The sequence below is a fragment of the Oncorhynchus tshawytscha genome, linkage group LG06 (assembly GCF_018296145.1).
Source record: "Oncorhynchus tshawytscha isolate Ot180627B linkage group LG06, Otsh_v2.0, whole genome shotgun sequence".
Classification (NCBI taxonomy): Eukaryota; Metazoa; Chordata; class Actinopteri; order Salmoniformes; family Salmonidae; genus Oncorhynchus; species Oncorhynchus tshawytscha.
This window is the reverse complement of record NC_056434.1, coordinates 19,665,812-19,684,961: the sequence shown is the minus strand read 5'-3', so window position 1 is coordinate 19,684,961 and position 19,150 is coordinate 19,665,812. Positions and strand designations below refer to the sequence as shown.

The window sequence follows — 19,150 nt, the reverse complement described above, 5'->3', positions numbered from 1 at the left end:
TCTTGGGGGAAGAAGCTGTTCAGGGTCTTGGGGGAAGAAGCTGTTCGGGGTCCTGTTGGTTCCAGATGGTGCATCGTTACCACTTGCTGTGCGGTTGCAGAGAGAACAGTCTATAACTTGGGTGGCTGGAGTCTTTGACAATTTTTAGGGCCTTCATCTGACACCGCCTGGTATAGAGGTCCTGGATGGCAGTATGATGTACTGGTCCGTAAGCACTACCCTCTGTAGCGCCTTGCGTTCGGATGCCAAGCAGTTGCCATACCAAGCTATGATACAGCCAGTCAAGATGCTCTCAATGATGCAGCTGTATAACTTTTTGAGGATCTGAGGGCTCATGCCAAATCTTTTCAGCCTCCTGAGGGGGGAAAGGCGTTGTCGTGCCTTCTTCATGACTGTGTTGGTGTGTGTGGACCATGTTAATTCCTTAGTGATGTGGACACCGAGGAACATGAAGCTCTCGACCCGCTCCACTACAGCCCGTTGATGAATAGGGGCGTGCTCGCACCTCCGTTTCCTGTAGTCCACGATCAGCTCCTTTGTCTTGCTGATGTTGAGGGAGAGGTTGTTGTCCTGGCACCACACTGCCAGGTGTGCTGTTTCATTGTTGTCAGTGTTCAGGTCTACCAGCGTCGTGTCGTCATCAAATTGAATGATGGTGTTGGAGTCGTGCGCAGCCACACAGTCATGGGTAAACAGAGCGTACAGGACGAGACTAAGCCCACACCCCTAAGGTTCCCTCGTATTGAGGGTCAGCGTGGCGGATGTGTTGTTGCCTACTCTTACCACCTGGGGGGCGGCCCGTCCGGAAGTCCAGGATCCAGTTGCAAAAAAAGGTGTTCAGTCCCAGGGTCCTGAGCTTAGTGATGAGCTTGGAGGGGACTATGGTGTTGAACGAGTTGTTGAGTTGTAGTCAATGAACAGCATTCTCACATAGGTGTTCCTCTTGTCATTCGAGTGTAGCCTACTGCCTAGTGGGCATTGCTGTGCTTATAATGTGAAGAAATAATACTTTATCAACATTTTAAGCTAAACTTCCTCTTCTGTTGCATCAGCCTTTAGCTTGAGATGTTTGTTGTAATGCTGAGGTCTACTGGTTGTATGAGTTTGGGATCTATTGTCCTATAACTGTCCCAGAGTCTGTTTTAGGTAGGCTATTTCGTTCTCGCACAGAATGACAAGCTGACCAATAGAATAGGTAACATTTTCTACTATGGAGGATAGTAGATTGACATAGGTTTGTGATTTTGCTGTTCTTTACTCGTCTAGTTGGTTGAGGAAAAGTAAACGTGGATCGTTATTCTAACATCTCAAAGTGCACATCAGAATTCAGTAAGAAGGACATATGCCATTGCATCCTCGAGTTGCATGTTCTGTTAGATGAATTATCATTATCTAATTGTGATTTCTGTCATTCTGAGCACTGTGGGTGGACACCCTAATCAGGTTACGCACCCAATGCATATGGGTCAGGTCAATTTCTCAAATGTCCGGTCAATTGAAATGCTGCAGGTCAAATGTCTGGTGCTACGTTTTCCTAACAGAAACCCTGGTGTGCACGTGTCTGGGATGAACCCCCATGCTGAGGGACATGTATGACTCTGGAGCATCAGACACTCAGCTAGTCAGGCTAGTCTGCATGCCTGTACTGTTTTGTGATGTAATAGTTGTGTGTGGTGTGGTGCTGCCATCTGTCTCTGGTTGCTGTGGTGCGCACACACAATTTGCCCATTCTCACTTTATATTAAAGTTCCTTCACTCAAGCTCTCAGATGTAGTACTTTAATGAAAGACCATAGTGCTGTGTGTAATCATACATGTAGCCAGTCCTTACAGCTGGGGAGGCAGCCAGTCAGAGTCTGTAGGGAGCTGTGTGTCAGAAGTGGAGACCACTGGGGAGCTGGTGATTGAGGATGAGAGGAGAGGGATGGAGGGAGAGAGGGAGGAAGAGAGAGCAAGTCTATGAGGTAGACAATAGTATTAGCAGGGATGACAATGTACAGTTTTTGCCAAAAGTTTTGAGAATGACACAAATATTAATTTTCAAAGTCTGCTGCCTCAGTTTGTATGGTGGCAATTTGCATATACTCCAGAATGTTATGAAGAGTGATCAGATGAATTGCAATTCATAGCAAAGTCCATTTTTGCCATGCAAATGAACTGAATCCCCATAAAACATCTCCACTGCATTTCAGCACTGCCACAAAAGGACCAGCGGACATCATGTCAGTGATTCTCTCGTTAACACAGGTGTGAGGGTTGACGAGGACAAGGCTGGAGATCACTTTGTCATGCTGACTTAGTTCGAATAACAGACTGGAAGCTTCAAAAGGAGGCTGGTGCTTGGAATCATTGTTTTTCCTCTGTCAATCACGTGCCGTCATCATTGCATTGCACAAAAAGGGCTTCACAGGCAAGGATATTGCTGCCAGTAAGATTGCACCAAAATCAACCATTTATCGGATCATCAAGAACTTCAAGGAGAGCGGTTCAATTGTTGTGATGAAGGCTTCAGGGCACCCAAGAAAGTCCAGCAAGCGCCTGGACCGTCTCCTAAAGTTGATTCAGCTGCGGGATCGGGGCACCACCAGTACAAAGCTAGCTCAGGAATGGCAGCAGGCAGGTGTGAGTGCATCTGCACGCACAGTGAGGAGAAGACTTTTGGAGGATGGCCTGGTGTCAAGAAGGGCAGGAAAGAAGCCACTTCTCTCCAGGAAAAACATCATGGACAGACTGATATTCTGCAAAAAGGTACAGGGATTGGACTGCTGAGGACTGGAGTAAAGTAATTTTCACTGATGAATTCCCTTTCCTATTGTTTGGGGCATCCGGAAAAAAGCTTGTCCGGAGAAGACAAGGTGAGCGCTACCATCAGTCCTGTGTCATGCCAACAGTAAAGCATCCTGAGACCATTCTTGTGTGGGGTTGCTTCTCAGCCAAGGGAGTGGGCTCACTCACAATTTTGCCTAAGAACACAGCCATGAATATAGAATGTTACCATCTCTCATGGAATTCAGTAGGAAGGTCTGATTTCTCTATTATTAAAACAAGACCCAGATGGCAAATATAAAGACCCAGTTTATCAAAAAACTGGAGGCCCCTTACACTTCAATGTCGTGATGCAAAAATACTAGCAAAATGCATAGCACTCTGAATTAAAAGGGTTTTTACCAGATATTGTTCATCCTGATCAGACGGGTTTTTTACATGGACGATACATTGGAGATAATATACGACAACTACTAGAAATAATAGAACATCATGAAACTAATAAGAAGCCAGGAATGGTATTTATAGCGGATTTTGAAAAGGCATTTGATAAAGTAAGACTGGATTTGATTTATAAATGCCTGGATTTTTAACATTTCGGTAATTCTCCTATAAAATGGGTAAAAATAATGTATAGCAACCCCAGGTGTAAAATAGTAAATAACAGCTACTTCTCAGAGAGTTTTGAATTGTCAAGAGGAGTTAAACAAGGGTGTCCGCTGTCACCGTATCTATTCGTTATGGCCATCGAAATGCTAGCTATTAAAATCAGATCCAATAACAACATTAGAGGATTAGAAATCCAAGGCTTAAAAACAAAGGTGTCATGTATGCCGATGACTCAAGTTTTATGTTAAGTCCGCAAGCTAGATCCCTGCAATGTCTCATTAAAGATCTAGATAACATGTCTGTACTCTCTGGACTAAACCCTAATTATGTTAAGTGTACAATATTACGTATTGGATCCTTAAAAAATTAATCTTTTACATTACCCTGCAGCTTACCTATGAAATGGGCTGATGGTGAAGTAGACATACTCTGTATTCATATCATAAAATATATAAATAAGCTCTCCACTGTCAAGGTGTGGGTGTAGCTGGTGCATTGGAAGTCAGGCACAGGAGAGCAGAGATGAGTGGACAAAGCACTTTACTGTGGGTTTACTTCAAGCCGGAAGAGTGCCAACCTGACAATAAACAATTACACACACAGACATGGGGAGAACAGAGGGTTAAATACATGACATGTAATGAAGAATGAATAGCAGGTGTGTGGGAAAACAAGACAAAACAAATGGAAAATGAAAGGTGGATCGACGATGGCTAGAAGACCGGTGACGTCGACCGCCGAACGCTGCCCGAACAAGGAGAGGGACCGACTTCGGCAGAAGTTGTGACATCCACAATGAATTTCAATAGAAAACTTCTAAAAATAGACAAGATCCTGCAACCATGGAGAGGTAAATACCTGTCTATTTATGGAAAAATTGCCCTGATTAACTCCTTAGTCATATCTCAGTTTACTCATTTACTTATGGCGCTGCCTGATGATTCGTTTTTCAAATCATATGAGCAAAAAATATTTCGCTTTATCTAGGACGCTAAACCAGACAAAATAAAACGAGCCTGTCTATATAATGAATATGACTTGGGTGGGTTGAGACTTCATACTTCCGGCGCCGACAGAGATGGCCGCCTCGCTTCGCGTTCCTAGGAAACTATGCAGTTTTTTGTTTTTTTACGTGTTATTTCTTACACTAGTACCCCAGGTCATCTTAGGTTTCATTACATACAGCCGAGAAGAACTACTGAATATAAGATCAGCGTCAACTCACCATCAGTACGACCAAGAATATGTTTTTCGCGATGCGGATCCTGTGTTCTGCCTTACAAACAGGACAACGGAGTGGATCCCATGCAGCGACCCGAAAAACGACTCAGAAAAAGAGGGAAACGAAGCGGTCTTCTGGTCAGACTCCGGAGACGGGCACATCGTGCACCTCTCCCTAGCATTCTTCTCGCCAATGTCCAGTCTCTTGACAACAAGGTTGATGAAATCCGAGCAAGGGTAGCATTCCAGAGGGACATCAGAGACTGCAACGTTCTCTGCTTCACGGAAACATGGCTAACTGGAGAGACGCAATCCGAAGCGGTGCAGCCAGCGGGTTTCTCCAAGCATCGCGCCGACAGAAACAAACATCTTTCTGGTAAGAAGAGGGGCGGGGGCGTATGCCTTATGACTAACGTGACATGGTGTGATGAAAGAAACATACAGGAACTCAAATCCTTCTGTTCACTTGATTTAGAATTCCTCACAATCAAATGTAGACCGCATTATCTACCAAGAGAATTCTCTTCGATTATAATCACAGCCGTATATATCCCCCCCCAAGCAGACACATCGATGGCTCTGAACGAACTTTATTTAACTCTCTGCAAACTGGAAACGATTTATCCGGAGGCTGCATTCATTGTAGCTGGGGATTTTAACAAGGCTAATCTCAAAACAAGACTCCCTAAATTTTATCAGCATATCGATTGCGCAACCAGGGGTGGAAAGACCTTGGATCATTGTTACTCTAACTTCCGCGACGCATATAAGGCCCTGCCCCGCCCCCTTTCGGAAAAGCTGACCACGACTCCATTTTGTTGATCCCTGCCTACAGACAGAAACTAAAACAAGAAGCTCCCACGCTGAGGTCTGTCCAACGCTGGTCCGACCAAGCTGACTCCACACTCCAAGACTGCTTCCATCACGTGGACTGGGAGATGTTTCGTATTGCGTCAGACAACAACATTGACGAATACGCTGATTCGGTGTGCGAGTTCATTAGAACGTGCGTTGAAGATGTCGTTCCCATAGCAACGATTAAAACATTCCCTAACCAGAAACCTTGGATTGATGGCAGCATTCGTGTGAAACTGAAGGCACGAACCACTGCTTTTAATCAGGGCAAGGTGTCTGGTAACATGGCTGAATACAAACAGTGCAGCTATTCCCTCCGCAAGGCTATCAAACAAGCTAAGCGCCAGTACAGAGACAAAGTAGAATCTCAATTCAACGGCTCAGACACAAGAGGCATGTGGCAGGGTCTACAGTCAATCACGGACTACAGGAAGAAACCCAGCCCAGTCACGGACCAGGATGTCTTGCTCCCAGGCAGACTAAATAACTTTTTGCCCGCTTTGAGGACAATACAGTGCCACTGACACGGCCTGCAACGAAAACATGCGGTCTCTCCTTCACTGCAGCCGAAGTGAGTAAGACATTTAAACGTGTTAACCCTCGCAAGGCTGCAGGCCCAGACGGCGTCCCCAGCCGCGCCCTCAGAGCATGCGCAGACCAGCTGGCCGGTGTGTTTACGGACATATTCAATCAATCCCTATACCAGTCTGCTGTTCCCACATGCTTCAAGAGGGCCACCATTGTTCCTGTTCCCAAGAAAGCTAAGGTAACTGAGCTAAACGACTACCGCCCCCGTAGCACTCACATCCGTCATCATGAAGTGCTTTGAGAGACTAGTCAAGGACCATATCACCTCCACCCTACCTGACACCCTAGACCCACTCCAATTTGCTTACCGCCCAAATAGGTCCACAGACGATGCAATCTCAACCACACTGCACACTGCCCTAACCCATCTGGACAAGAGGAATACCTATGTGAGAATGCTGTTCATCGACTACAGCTCGGCATTCAACACCATAGTACCCTCCAAGCTCGTCATCAAGCTCGAGACCCTGGGTCTCGACCCTCCCTGTGCAACTGGGTTCTGGACTTCCTGACGGGCCGCCCCCAGGTGGTGAGGGTAGGCAACAACATCTCCTCCCCGCTGATCCTCAACACTGGGGCCCCACAAGGGTGCGTTCTGAGCCCTCTCCTGTACTCCCTGTTCACCCACGACTGCGTGGCCATGCACGCCTCCAACTCAATCATCAAGTTTGCGGACGACACAACAGTGGTAGGCTTGATTACCAACAACGACGAGACGGCCTACAGGGAGGAGGTGAGGGCCCTCGGAGTGTGGTGTCAGGAAAATAACCTCACACTCAACGTCAACAAAACTAAGGAGATGATTGTGGACTTCAGGAAACAGCAGAGGGAACACCCCCCATCCACATCGATGGAACAGTAGTGGAGAGGGTAGCAAGTTTTAAGTTCCTCGGCATACACATCACAGACAAACTGAATTGGTCCACTCACACAGACAGCATCGTGAGGAAGGCGCAGCAGCGCCTCTTCAACCTCAGGAGGCTGAAGAAATTCGGCTTGTCACCAAAAGCACTCACAAACTTCTACAGATGCACAATCGAGAGCATCCTGGCGGGCTGTATCACCGCCTGGTATGGCAACTGCACCGCCCTCAACCGTAAGGCTCTCCAGAGGGTAGTGAGGTCTGCACAACGCATCACCGGGGGCAAACTACCTGCCCTCCAGGACACCTACACCACCCGATGCTACAGGAAGGCCATAAAGATCATCAAGGACATCAACCACCTGAGCCACTGCCTGTTCACCCCGCTGTCATCCAGAAGGCGAGGTCAGTACAGGTGCATCAAAGCTGGGACCGAGAGACTGAAAAACAGCTTCTATCTCAAGGCCATCAGACTGTTAAACAGCCACCACTAACATTGAGTGGCTACTGCCAACACACTGTCAGTGACACTGACTCTACTCCAGCCACTTTAATAATGGGAATTGATGGGAAATGATGTAAATATATCACTAGCCACTTTAAACAATGCTACCTTATATAATGTTACTTACCCTACATTATTCATCTCATATGCATACGTAGATACTGTACTCTATATCATCGACTGCATCCTTATGTAATACATGTATCACTAGCCACTTTAACTATGCCACTTGGTTTACATACTCATCTCATATGTATATACTGTACTCGATATCATCTACCGTATCTTGCCTATGCTGCTCTGTACCATCACTCATTCATATATCCTTATGTACATATTCTTTATCCCCTTACACTGTGTATAAGACAGTAGTTTTTTTTTTGGAATTGTTAGCTAGATTACTTGTTCGTTATTACTGCATTGTCGGAACTAGAAGCACAAGCATTTCGCTACACTCGCATTAACATCTGCTAACCATGTGTATGTGACAAATAAAATTTGATTTGATTTGATTTGAAATATAAAAGCACTAAACCTCTCTCTAAAAGCTTCACTCATTCAAAAGTTTTATTTGAACCCTACATGGTTCTCAAGTAGATGACTAAAAAGCTCATCCATTGTTTAAAAAGGTCCTTTTTGCCTTTGTGCAGATTGCCATGTCTCATTTTCGATGAATTGAAAATGATTATTTTTTCAAAGTATCTGTCTTTTTCAAACAAGCATTGCAGAGCTGGCTACAATTTCAATTTCATCCCCCTGGAAAGATAGAACAAATATTACCACAAATATTATGGCTGGTTGATAAAATACCTGTATTTATGGGAAAGATGTTTGAAATGGGTATTTTGTTCTTAAATGATATTGTAAATTGTAATGGTAGTGTTATGTCCTTCATGGAGTTATCAGAATTGTACGGGAAGGTCTGCTCAATCCAAGAGTACAACCAATTGATTACAGCATTGCCCCAAAAATGGAGGAGGCGGGTGGCAGCGGGAGGAGGTAGGGAACTGGTCTGTCTGTCCAATATAAAGGATCAAAACTGGCGGGGGAATAAAAATAGCATAAATAGGAAAGTATACCAGTTTCATTTGAGGACCAGGATGTTGACAACTGTGCCATACAGATTGCAAAATAGTTGGGAAGAGATTTGATGTACCGATTCCATGGTACAGGGTGTCTGAGTTGATATATAAAACAACGCAAGATTCAAGACTTGGTGCTTTTCAGCTAAAATTATTATATAGAATTCTTGCCACCAACAAAATGTTGAGTATTTGGGGCATAAAATCATCGAAGCGCTGCAGATTTTGGTATTGCCCTCAGGTAGCCTGTTTCTGGTCTCAGGTTCAGGAATGGCTGAAAATGCATAGCATTGATCTAAAATTGACCCTAGAAATATTACTGTTAGGAGATCTGGAGAGACCGGGTCAGTCAATTACTAATATACTAACACTCTTAGTAAAGAGTATTTATCTTCAACATGCAATCTGTAGATTCTATTCGATTAGATTGAAATTGTACGTTAAACATCATAGCATAGTTGAAAGATATTTGTTGCGTAGAAACACGAAGTGGGTGACCAGCAGAGATAGATGGGAGTGGGCTGAGGGAAGCTGAGGGTTGGTATGTGGAATTGGAGACAAGTGGGAGTGGAGCTGCTGTGTGAGAGAGAGAATGATGGTCAAAAGATAAAGGGAAAAAAAGTCAAAATAAAACATAATAAAAGTACATTTGAATGACACTAAGTGGCAGTGTTTTTACAACTAATGCCGGTTTGCCTGAGGCTGATGCCGTGCAGGTGTTTGTACAGATGCCTATACACACACTCTCATTCAAATAAACACATTCAAAACAACACACACATACATGTAATAGTGCCAGACATGCACACAAACATATACAGTAGGCATTGCTGTTATGATTTCAGTTGTCCTTGATGTCCTTTGTTTTAAATGCATTATTTAGTTACACATTTTTGTGTGTTTTTTAAAAACATTTTTACCCCATTTTCATGGTATCCAATTGTTAGTAGTTACTATCTTGTCTCATCGCTACAACTCCCGTACGGGCTCGGGAGAGACGAAGGTCGAAAGCCACGCGTCCTCCAAAACACAACCCAACCAAGCCACACTGCTTCTTAACACAGTGCGCATCCAACCCGGAAGCCATCCACACCAATGTGTCAGAGGAAACACCGTGCACCTGGCGACCTGGTTAGCGCGCACTGCGACCGACCCACCACAGGAGTCGCTGGTGCGTGATGAGACAAGGATATCCCTACCGGCCAGACCCTCCCTAACCCGGACGACGCTAGGCCAATTGTGCATCGCCCCACAGACCTCCCGGTCACGGCCAGATGCAACAGAGCCTGGGCACGAACTCAGAGTCTCTGGTGGCACAGCTAGCACTAGGACACTGTGCCACCCAGGAGGCTAGTTACACATTTTTTGCATTGTTGTTTGCTGTTTTCTTCTGTGTTTTCCTTTTTTCTCTTTAGTTCATTCTCTTGGTTGTTGGTGCATTGGGGGGTTATTGGGGGTGGGGAATGGAGTTAATTGTAATTTCAACTATTTTTTCTTCCTGGGGGACTGTGGGAGGGTCTCGAATGGTTGAGGGACAGCTATTGGGGAACTGCGGGGGGGATCTTGGAGGGTTCGGGTTTCACAAGATTGTGATCATGAAAAAGGAAACTATGACATGTATTTTATATCACTATAATGCACACGCACACTCACACATAAGGATGGCTCTGTTGCAGAAAGACTGATACATGTTTGATAGTGGTAGTAGACACACTCACACATAAGGATGGCTCTGTTGAGGAAAGACTGATACATGTTTGATAGTAGTAGTAGACACACTCACACATAAGGACGGCTCTGTTGAGGAAAGACTGATACATGTTTGATAGTAGTAGTAGACACCCTCACACATAAGGACGGCTCTGTTGAGGAAAGACTGATACATGTTTGATAGTAGTAGTAGACACCCTCACACATAAGGATGGCTCTGTTGAGGAAAGACTGATACATGTTTGATAGTAGTAGTAGACACCTTCACACATAAGGATGGCTCTGTTGTGGAAAGACTGATACATGTTTGATAGTAGTAGTAGACACCCTCACACATAAGGATGGCTCTGTTGAGGAAAGACTGATACATGTTTGATAGTAGTAGTAGACACCCTCACACATAAGGATGGCTCTGTTGAGGAAAGACTGATACATGTTTGATAGTAGTAGTAGACACCCTCACACATAAGGATGGCTCTGTTGAGGAAAGACTGATACATGTTTGATAGTAGTAGTAGACACACTCACACAAGGATGGCTCTGTTGCAGAAAGACTGATACATGTTTGATAGTAGTAGTAGACACCCTCACACATAAGGATGGCTCTGTTGCAGAAAGACTGATACATGTTTGATAGTAGTAGTAGACACCCTCACACATAAGGATGGCTCTGTTGCAGAAAGACTGGTACATGTTTGATAGTGGTAGTAGACACCCTCACACATAAGGATGGCTCTGTTGCAGAAAGACTGGTACATGTTTGATAGTAGTAGTAGACACCCTCACACATAAGGATGGCTCTGTTGCAGAAAGACTGATACATGTTTGATAGTAGTAGTAGACACACTCACACATAAGGATGGCTCTGTTGCAGAAAGACTGATACATGTTTGATAGTGGTAGTAGACACCCTCACACATAAGGATGGCTCTGTTGCAGAAAGACTGGTACATGTTTGATAGTGGTAGTAGACACACTCACACATAAGGATGTCTCTGTTGCAGAAAGACTGATACATGTTTGATAGTGGTAGTAGACACCCTCACACATAAGGATGGCTCTGTTGTGGAAAGACTGATACATGTTTGATAGTGGTAGTAGACACCCTCACACATAAGGATGGCTCTGTTGTGGAAAGACTGATACATGTTTGATAGTGGTAGTAGACACCCTCACACATAAGGATATGTCTCTGTTGCAGAAAGACTGATACATGTTTGATAGTGGTAGTAGACACCCTCACACATAAGGATATGTCTCTGTTGCAGAAAGACTGATACATGTTTGATAGTAGTAGTAGACACCCTCACACATAAGGATGGCTCTGTTGTGGAAAGACTGATACATGTTTGATAGTAGTAGTAGACACCCTCACACATAAGGATGGCTCTGTTGCAGAAAGACTGATACATGTTTGATAGTAGTAGTAGACACCCTCACACATAAGGATGGCTCTGTTGCAGAAAGACTGATACATGTTTGATAGTGGTAGTAGACACCCTCACACAAGGATGGCTCTGTTGCAGAAAGACTGGTACATGTTTGATAGTGGTAGTAGACACACTCACACATAAGGATGGCTCTGTTGCAGAAAGACTGATACATATTTGATAGTGGTAGTAGACACCCTCACACATAAGGATGGCTCTGTTGTGGAAAGACTGATACATGTTTGATAGTGGTAGTAGACACACTCACACATAAGGATGGCTCTGTTGTGGAAAGACTGATACATGTTTGATAGTGGTAGTAGACACCCTCACACATAAGGATGGCTCTGCTGCAGAAAGACTGATACATGTTTGATAGTGGTAGTAGACACCCTCACACATAAGGATATGTCTCTGTTGCAGAAAGACTGATACATGTTTGATAGTAGTAGACACACTCACACATAAGGATGGCTCTGTTGTGGAAAGACTGATACATGTTTGATAGTAGTAGTAGACACCCTCACACATAAGGATGACTCTGTAGCAGAAAGACTGATACATGTTTGATAGTGGTAGTAGACACACTCACACATAAGGATGACTCTGTAGCAGAAAGACTGATACATGTTTGATAGTAGTAGTAGACACACTCACACATAAGGATGGCTCTGTTGCAGAAAGACTGATACATGTTTGATAGTGGTAGTAGACACCCTCACACATAAGGATGGCTCTGCTGCAGAAAGACTGATACATGTTTGATAGTGTCTTGATGCTGTATTGTTTGTCCTTCCTGTTCTAATACTTTAATGTTACTCCTTCCTTGTGTTTTTTGTAATAAATAATAATACATTTTTAAAAATGGTACCAAGACATCCTCCGATAGCAATTTCTCCCAACCATCCAGGAACAGTTTGGTGACGAACAATGCCTTTTCCAAAATGATGGAGCACCTTTCCATAAGGCAAAAGTGATAACTGGCTCGGGGAACAAAACATCGATATTTTGGGTCCATGGCCAGGAAACTCCCCAGACCTTAATCCCATTGAGAACTTGTGGTCAACCCTCAAGAGGTGGGTGGACAAACAAAAACCCACAAATTCTGACAAACGCCAAGCATTGATTATGCAAGAATGGGCTGCCATCAGTCAGGATGTGGCCCAGAAGTTAATTGACAGCATGCCAGGGCGGATTGCAGAGGTCTTGAAACACTGCAAATATTGACTCTTTGCATCAACTTCCTGTAATTGTCAATAAAAGCCTTTGACACTTATGAAATGCTTGTAATTATACTTCAGTATTCCATAGTAACATCTGAAAAAAATATCTAAAGACACTGAAGTAGCAATTAATTTGTGGAAATTAATAATTGTGTCATTCTCAAAACTTTTGGCCACGACTGTACAATGTTACATACTTCTTTCTAGATACAGTAATGTGTCAGCGTTGTGTGTGAATCATGGCCAAGGTCGGCTAGCTAGAGGAGAGATAGAGGATGCTATAACTGTACTCCAACCTGGCTCTGTCCAACCCTCCACTTGATTCTCCATACTTATGCTCATTCACTGCAGGTGCTTTTGCTCTGTCCATCCATCTCCCCTATCTTTTTCTCTGTCTCTCTCTCTTTCTTGCTCTCACTCTCACGCCCTCTTGATTTTAAACCTGTTCCGGTCGACAGGGAGATTTATATAATTAATGAGAAGCCATTTGATTGCACATTTTTCTTTCAATGAGCAAATGAGCTGCTGAAACAATGCACTGATGAATGAATTTGCATGATCAGGGTTGTTCCACAAAAAGAGTGCCCTTTGATATTTAAAGTCAAAATTGTGCACCAATACTGAATTTTAAAAGCCTGTTATATTAAATGTAATATAGACCACACGGTAACATGCCAATATGCAGCATTTTAACATGTCCCTACGTCAACCCTGTGTCACTAATAGGAATAATCCCAACATTTCTCCAAGTTTCACAATTATTATAAAGCCCTAGTTATTTTGTTGCTTTGAAAAGTCATTTCTGAAGATTAGAATGAATTTCATGTGAATTGTAATTCATTTATATCTGTCCCTCATCTTAAGGTCAACCATGTCATGTTTTAATGTGGTGAAACTATTCCCTATAAAATATATTTTTGAAATGAAACATTGAACATTTAATAGTCAAATCATAGTGTAAAAGCAGGTGAGCTGGTTCTACTCTTTGTGGCCATTTTCTGGTGTTTTGTGGTGGAAAACTGAGTCCATCTAGCATAGCATGTCAACCCATAGATAGTCAGGCTAGAACTGTTTTAGCGTTTTTAAAATTTTTATATATATATTTTTGCAGTCAATTTCCATGCCTCGTTGCACACAACATGCTTCCATTCTCCCTGTCACGAGGAGATTTATGGTTGATTTAAGATGAAACCGTCAACCCTGTTACTTTGTTTGACACTTACTATAGTCTTTTTTAACATTTATTTAACCTTTTGAGATGGGAAAACATGTTTTTTTTATGAAGTTGAACATCTGCTCTTTTATGACAGAATGTTAAAAAAAATCTAAAATGATACCAAGTTACCCTTCGCAAAAGGTACCGGATTGATGGAACCACCCATCATTGTTGATAAGCATGTATTCATTACAGCTAATGCTCTTCTAATGCTGCTATAATCATCCAGTAAATTAGTGTAATCAAGCAGAATGTCAGTGTAATACTCACTACAGCAGCTGGGAAATGTCAGAATGTTATTGTTATTTATTCACCTGAGTCTAACACTCATGACTGCACAGCCAGGCACGACTCCAACACCACCATTAAATTTGCTGATGACACAACAGTGGTAGGCCTGATCACCGACAACAACGAGACAGCCTATAGGGAGGAGGTCAGAGACCACCAACAAACTAACATGGCCCAAGCACACCATGACAGTCGTGAAGCGGACACGACAAAACCTATTCTCCCTCAGGAGACTGAAAAAATTTGGCATGGGTCCTCAGATCCTCAAAAGGTTCTACAGCTGCACCATTGAGAGCATCCTGGTTGCATCACTGCCTGGTATGGCAACTGCTCGGCCTCTGACCGCAACGCACTACTCCAAGCCATAAGACTCCTGAACATCTAGTCAAATGGCTACCCAGACTACTATTGCCCCCCCCCTCCCCTCTCCCACTACTGCCACTGTTAAAACTGCACTGTTGATTAGGGGCTCATAAGTAACACTTGTTGTATTCGGCACATGTGACTAATAAAATGTGATTTGATTTGATTAGAGTATTTAGTGGAGTTTGCAGGGTTTTAATGTTCTCTGTTCTGGCTATGGTCTATTAAGGCTCATGGTTGTGAGCGTCAACCTTCAACCTAATCATTATAAGTCCCATAACGCATATAAATAATGCATACAACATTATATTGATGTTAGTCAGAGTGATCATAATGTTGACTGTGTTTCTTGTGCTTCCAGGTTGTGTTTTAAGGGGAGGAAGCAGGGAAGTCGCGTGGAGGAGAAGCAGTTAGTCTTGGGTTACAGACCTGGATTAATGCTTGGCTTAGGACACCAGAGGAAACCAACTCTTCTCTCAGAGGATCCTTTTCTTCAACACAGTAATACCCTACCGAGGACTCAGGGCCTTTGACAGTTATCATCAGTGACTGTTGAAACCCATTCACAGACAGATGGACATCTTTCACCACGTATTTAATCCTAAAAGTACACACCATATAGGGAGGGTGAGAGTGTTTACTTGTTAGACCCACACTGGGCTATAGACATAGCTCTGCTTTTCAAACCCACTAACTGCCCCTTCCCTGGAGAAAAGGCTTACTTAGCATCTAATGCTGTGCGTTGCTTTCACATTCAGCATCATTGATCCACTGATCCCCCCCCTCTGATCTGATTAGCCTTTTAGCCTCTCATATTGTTTACGCAAGTATATACACACACACAGGCACATGCTGCTGTCATGCTGTCAGCTCGTTTACACATCTACGTCTCGCCTGGCTGTGATTAGCATCCACTACAGACAACACCTGGGTATATCGCATCTGTACACAATTAGCTCCCATTGAGGAACCTGGGTAGTACTACTAGTACAGTACGCTGTTGCCCTGTGCTGTACTGCTGTGTTTATCCACACAGACAGGTGCCTGTGTCATGTCCGGTCTGTCAAGGTGGATGTCTGTGTGAGAGAGTGGATACGACAGGGCTCTGATAAACACATGTTCTGTAGTCATCTACTACTGCCTATGGGTCGGTCACTGTGAGCGGAAGAGGTACTGGTACTGATCATACTGTCTGTCTATAACCCTGTCAGAAGGGATCAAGATCAAATCTCTCTTGAAGAAGACACTTAATCAAAAAAGACTAACCTGGATTAACAAAGGCTGAATAGAACATATCACTGTCCATCCGTCCCTCCGTACCCCTTTGGCCCACTACCTCCACCATCCAATTTGTGTGCCATTTCTGCCACCGGACCCCTTGGAGGATGAATGATGTCCCCACTCTGGACTATGAGCTGCTGCTGTCCCCTGGGCCCTCCCTTCCTGGGGCCCCCAGCAGTCCTCCTCTGGTGGGGGGTGACGCAGAGCAGAGGACGGCCTTTGCCTTCGTGGGGCTCCTCATGCTCTTCCTTGTCTTCCTGCTGGTGCGCTGCTTCCGCATCCTGCTGGACCCCTACAGCCGCATGCCATCCTCCTCCTGGACCGAACACAAAGAGGGTGCAGAGAGGGGGCAGTTTGACTACGCCCTGGTCTAGACCTGTGTCGTGTTCATTAGGCACCAAACGGACTGAAACAGAGAGGGACTACCAGAACTTGTCCAATAAGGAAGGCTTGTTTTTGTTTTTTCTGTTGCACAACGTTTTGCTACGGTGTTCCCTAATGAAAACGACCCTGGTAGGGTTTAAAGGGGGCAGTTTGACTGGCCCTGCTGTAGAAACATACAAGTATTCAGACTGGAGCTCTCAAGACCCAGACAAAGATCAGAACCCTCAAGACCCAGACCGAGATCAGAACCCTCAACACCCAGACCGAGATCAGAACCCTCAAGACCCAGACCGAGATCAGAACCCTCATAACCCAAACCGAGATCAGAACCCTCAAGACCCAGACCGAGTTCATAACCCTCAATAGCCAGATCGAGATCAGAACCCTCAAGACCCACACAGAGTTCAGAACCCTCAATACGCAGACAGAGTTCAGAACCCTCAAGAGCCAGACCGAGATCAGAACCCTCAAGACCAAAACAGAGTTCAGAACCCTCAATACCCAGACAGAGTTCAGAACCCTCAATACCGAGACAGAGTTCAGAACCCTCAAGACCCAGGCTGAGATCAGAACCCTCAAGACGCAAACAGAGTTCAGAACCCTCAAGACCCAGACCGAGATCAGAACCCTCAATACCCAAACAGAGATCAGTACCCTCAAGACCCAGACCAGAACCCTCAAGACCCAGACCGAGATCAGAACCCTCAAGAGCAGCCTCCTTGAAACTCAGACCAAGAGGTAGAAAGGGGCTATACTGCACTGCTGCCTTAAAACCCTCTGCTGCATCTCCCCCTGCTGTAGTCCCTGTAGACTGGCTAAAATGCAGGGGAGAGCTACCAAGCCATTTCAAACATCCTGTGATCTGGGATTACAAACAAGATCTCTTAACTACAGAATAAACCTAGACATAATAGTATCTTGCAGTATTTACATCTCACCTGTTTCTGCACCTCCAGTTGATGATTTGTTACAGTATATTCAGTAGTTACGACCTTTTTAACCAATATTATTCTCTGACAGATTATTATTATATTACAACTGTGTTTACAGATACAGTCACCTCTTTAAGAAACCAAACGGGTGATTTGTCTTCATAGAAATATTATTAGTGTGTTTTGTGTCTGTATAACTGAAACAAAGCCATATATTTACTATCTATATCTACATATTCTTTGGTTGACCTGTTTGCTTTAGCCACCCTGCCAAGCTTGGTGAAAATGAACTCTACAACTGCGACTTTTAGAAAGACCAGAAATACTTTATTTTTGTATTCCGACTCAAGTTTGGAGTCTCCTTTTGCTAGTGTTTTCTGTGGTTTGTAGCTCTCTCAATCTTATCGTTGGACTGTGATTCTTGAGGTAGCCAGGTCTTGGGACGAGGGGAGTCAGAGCAGGCAGCTTTGCTTGCGTTTTCAAGATTTGTAAGTAGATATATTTCCTAACTGCTTTGTTTTTGCTACGCAAAGTTTCATTCTGTGAAATAAAATGGGGTTCTTCAATTTCCTGTGTGGGGGTGAATGGTTGGAATGGGTAGATACGGGTAATTGACAAAATAAAGGAAACACTTGAGTAAATGAGGGATACAAGGTATATTGAAAGAAGGTGCTTCCACACAGGTGTGATTCCTGAGTTAATTAAGCAATTAACATCCCATCATGCTTAGGGTCATGTATAAAAATGCCCAGTTATTAATAATGCCCCATTATTTTGGCTACCATGGCTAGAAGAAGAGATCTCAGTGACTGAAAGAGAGATCTCAAAGGAGCATAGGGGGTTTAAAGTATGTGTGTGTGTGTGTGTGTGTCACCAGATCTCAACCCAATTGAACACTTATGGGAGATTCAGGAACGGTGAGTGAGACAGTGTTTTCCACCACCATCAACAAAACACCAAATGATGGAATTTCTTGTGGAAGAATGGTGTTGCATCCTTCCAGTAGAGTTCCAGACACTTGTAGAATCTATGCCAAGGTGCATTGAAGCAGTTTTGGCAGCTTGTGGTGGCTGAATGCCCTATTAAGACACTTTGTTGGTGTTTCCTTTATTTTGGCAGTTACCGATAACTCTTCCTGTAAAATCAATAAAACATATCAGCACATTAACTCACTTTAATCACCTTAACGAAGCGCTAATGGGACATTCATCGAGCTGGAAAATGAAACTCCAAGACAATCCTTTAAAAATATAACCCACAATACTTTTATTGCCATTAAATGTCACTGACAAAAGTTTACAAAATGATGAGAATCACTCAGATTTGACAGAAAGCAACATGTGTACACCCAATTAATGTTAGATTCGTTCCAGCATAAAATAAGAGTTTGGAAAATAAGAAAAGACTAGTTAGTCAGGGATGTTCAGTTTTGCCCCAGTTAGAGGTATGGTATGGCTCAATGATTGTCATGGAAACCATCAGCTGGTTTCAGAGAGAGCTCCAGGTGTTGAGTCTGTCTGTGTTCTCTACACCCTCCTGTGCACCTCTAAAGAAATGACATTCAAGTTCTTGTTTCCCTCAAATTCAAATCAGAACTGACTGATTGAGCGATACCAGTGAAGTTCAAGTTTGACACTGAAGCTGAGATACAGTACGCACACGCACATTATTTCCTTAACATGTATTGGCAAATAAAATAACGGACAGACAAAAAAAAGATAAAGTATACAATGTTCCCATGTTCGAAAAATGGTTATGCATAAATATAGCCCAGGCTGTGGGAACAGTGCAGTAACCTTGGATGTTCAGAGAGCAAAATCATAGTTGAGCATC

General features: G+C 43.7%; 1 protein-coding gene across 1 annotated transcript in view; it reads left to right on the top strand.

Annotated features, from left to right (window-relative positions):
- Positions 1-17,869, top strand: part of LOC112223281 (cortexin-1-like) — a 33,421-nt gene extending 15,552 nt beyond the window's left edge. Inside the window, exon 2 of the mRNA XM_042323057.1 lies at positions 15,082-17,869. Coding sequence (XP_042178991.1) covers positions 16,106-16,375 — 270 coding nt within the window. The 5' untranslated portion in view covers positions 15,082-16,105 and the 3' untranslated portion in view covers positions 16,376-17,869. The remainder of the gene's footprint in view (positions 1-15,081) is intronic.
- The last annotated feature ends 1,281 nt before the right edge of the window (positions 17,870-19,150 follow it).